The sequence below is a fragment of the Embiotoca jacksoni genome, unplaced genomic scaffold, assembly GCF_022577435.1.
Source record: "Embiotoca jacksoni isolate LCO1_2020_lvr unplaced genomic scaffold, fEmbJac1.0.p SCAF_103, whole genome shotgun sequence".
In the NCBI taxonomy this organism is placed as follows: domain Eukaryota; kingdom Metazoa; phylum Chordata; class Actinopteri; family Embiotocidae; genus Embiotoca; species Embiotoca jacksoni.
Genome location: NW_027185234.1, coordinates 236,892 through 239,191, shown reverse-complemented (window position 1 = coordinate 239,191; position 2,300 = coordinate 236,892). Strand labels below are relative to the sequence as shown.

The 2,300-nt window shown below is 44.4% G+C and overlaps 1 protein-coding gene across 2 annotated transcripts in view; it reads left to right on the top strand.

The window, feature by feature from the left end:
- The first annotated feature begins 519 nt into the window (after positions 1–519).
- The window catches only part of LOC138213772 (T-cell surface glycoprotein CD5), a 9,524-nt gene continuing 7,743 nt past the window's right edge, over positions 520–2,300 (top strand). The window contains exons 1-2 of one of the 2 annotated variants that reach the window (XM_069175034.1): positions 520–555; positions 677–733. In XM_069175034.1, coding sequence (XP_069031135.1) covers positions 682–733 — 52 coding nt within the window. In that variant the 5' untranslated portion in view covers positions 520–555; positions 677–681. The other variant, XM_069175026.1, reaches the window with a different exon arrangement.

Genomic DNA, 2,300 nt, shown 5'->3' with positions numbered 1-2,300 from the left:
CTGGGCCTTTCTGTGAGGAGTTTGCATGTTCTCCCTGTGCTTGCGTGGGTTCTCTCCGGGTTCTCCAGCTTCCTCCCATCATCCAAAAACATGCACCTCAGGACTGTGCTGACAGGTCATCATTGTAAATGAGAATTGGTTCTCAATTGATATTACCTGGTTAAATAAAGGTCAAATAAAATAAATACATACATACATAGATACTGTATATAGATACCTATGTATATATATATATATGTATGTATGTATATACAGTATGTATGTATATACAGTATGTATGTATACTAACTGTGAGGACAGACTCATGTATAATATTTAGTGTGTATTCACAGTGCACTCGCACATTTGTAGAAGCTGGTGACTCAAACATGTTGAAAACCAGTGAAGTTTGATGTTTTGTAACTGTTCTCACCTCCTCCTTCCTCCTCCCTCTTCCTCCCCTCTTATCAGCGTGTCTAACCCCCCACCCCCCTCCTACCACCACTCTACACAGCTCACTTTGAAGGGAGGAAATCTGCACTTTTGCACGAGCAGCAGCAGCAGCAGCAGGATGAAGTGATTCACTGGAGACACGGAGGAGTTCACACATCATCACTTCCTCTCATCACGTCTCTGTTGTTGGCATCCTGATCTGATCACTGCTGTCTGTTCTGTCTGTCCGTCTGTCTCCATCCAGCCGGGATGGACCTCAGGACGGCTATGATCCTCTCCGCTCTGATTCTTTTCACGGACGGTGAGTCCTCTTTATTTTGGAACACACTTTATATTACAGAAGAATCAGTCCACAGTAAATGTGTGACGGTGAAAGTGTTTGACTGGAAGAAACCGTCCCTGAACCGATGTCCTCGAGGAAGAAACCGTCCCTGAACCGATGTCCTCGAGGAAGAAACCGTCCCTGAACCGATGTCCTCGAGGAAGAAAGCGGGACGTGTGGAGTCCTTGATGATGTTGGTGGCTCTGCAGGAAGCAGGAAGTGGAGATGTTGTCCCGGTCGGGCAGCGAGCAGCCTGAGATGCAGAATGTCAGAATAAAGAACACCAGCAGCTTTCTTTCCAAGTTTTTCGGTGCGAGCGGTTCAGGAAGTGGAGCCGCTGCCGTCTAGGTGATGTCATCGGAGATCAGGACCCCCAAGAACCGTTTCCACAAAGACTCCGTTTATCTGCAGTCCGCTTTCTCCTGAAGTCCAGGATGAGTTCTTTTGTCTTCGTCGTGTTCAGTGAGAGTCAGAGATGGAGCAGATCCATAAAAACCTTGTACATGGAAACTCTTCTGCTGCAGCACATCTTCAGGCCCGGTGAACCAACCCGGTGAACCAACCCGGTGAAGTCAGTTACTTAGCTAGTTAGTTAATCATTCAGTCAGTCAGTTATTCAGTCAGTTAGTTAGTTAGTGTGTGACTGTAGTTCTTCGATAGTTAATTGGAACAGGCACACAGTAACACCAACAGGACTGAGGAACAAACAAAAGTTTCTGTTTCTGATTCTGATTCTTATTTTAAAGTATGAACACCAAGTTTAATCAGCAGAGTCTTTATCATTTCTAACAGTGATATAAAAACATAGTTATTGAGATTTTACATTAGGTACATCTGATCTCCTTAATGGAGGCTTCACAAGCGTTTTGCAGGTATCTGGAAGATCTACAGATGTTTGAACCGCATTAGGACAGAGGTTTAAAATACTTCACTGCTTTAATCTTTCACTGCTTGAATACCCCACTGCATCTGTTTCTGTAATTTGCTGAAATTTCCTGTAAATCTGTTAGTTTCTGTAAATTGCTGTAAGACTGAAGAGGTTTAAGAAATGAAGTTGGTTTGAAGAATGAAATTCTTCATGATGTTTTGTGAGGATGTAGATTTTTAAAAACGACTCAGCTGGTTTACCGTCGTCACGGTGACTGTAGCACCACAGCTCCAGAGATCAGAGCCTGAACCTCCAGACCAGTCGGTTCCTGCTGGTTAAAGTCTGGATGATGTCGGTCTGCTGCTTCTCTTTACAAACTGACAACACGCTGCAGCTCAGAGGTTTGAAGGAGAGGAGACAACTCAGAGTCACATTTAGACTGAAGTCATCATTGTGAAGGACTGAGAGGCCCTTCGGACCCTGATGTCTGACACCTCGGTTCTGGTTCTGTTTCTGTCTGATCTGCTTTAGAAACAGCTGTCAACCATTTTGCTCTCTCATCATTCATTGTTAACACCCATCAGTTGGAGGGTGTACGTCATGAGAGCTCCTCATGTTCAGGAACATTTATTCACACAGCTGAGCTCCACCCAAACAGCTGAATCAGCATCTTTAATG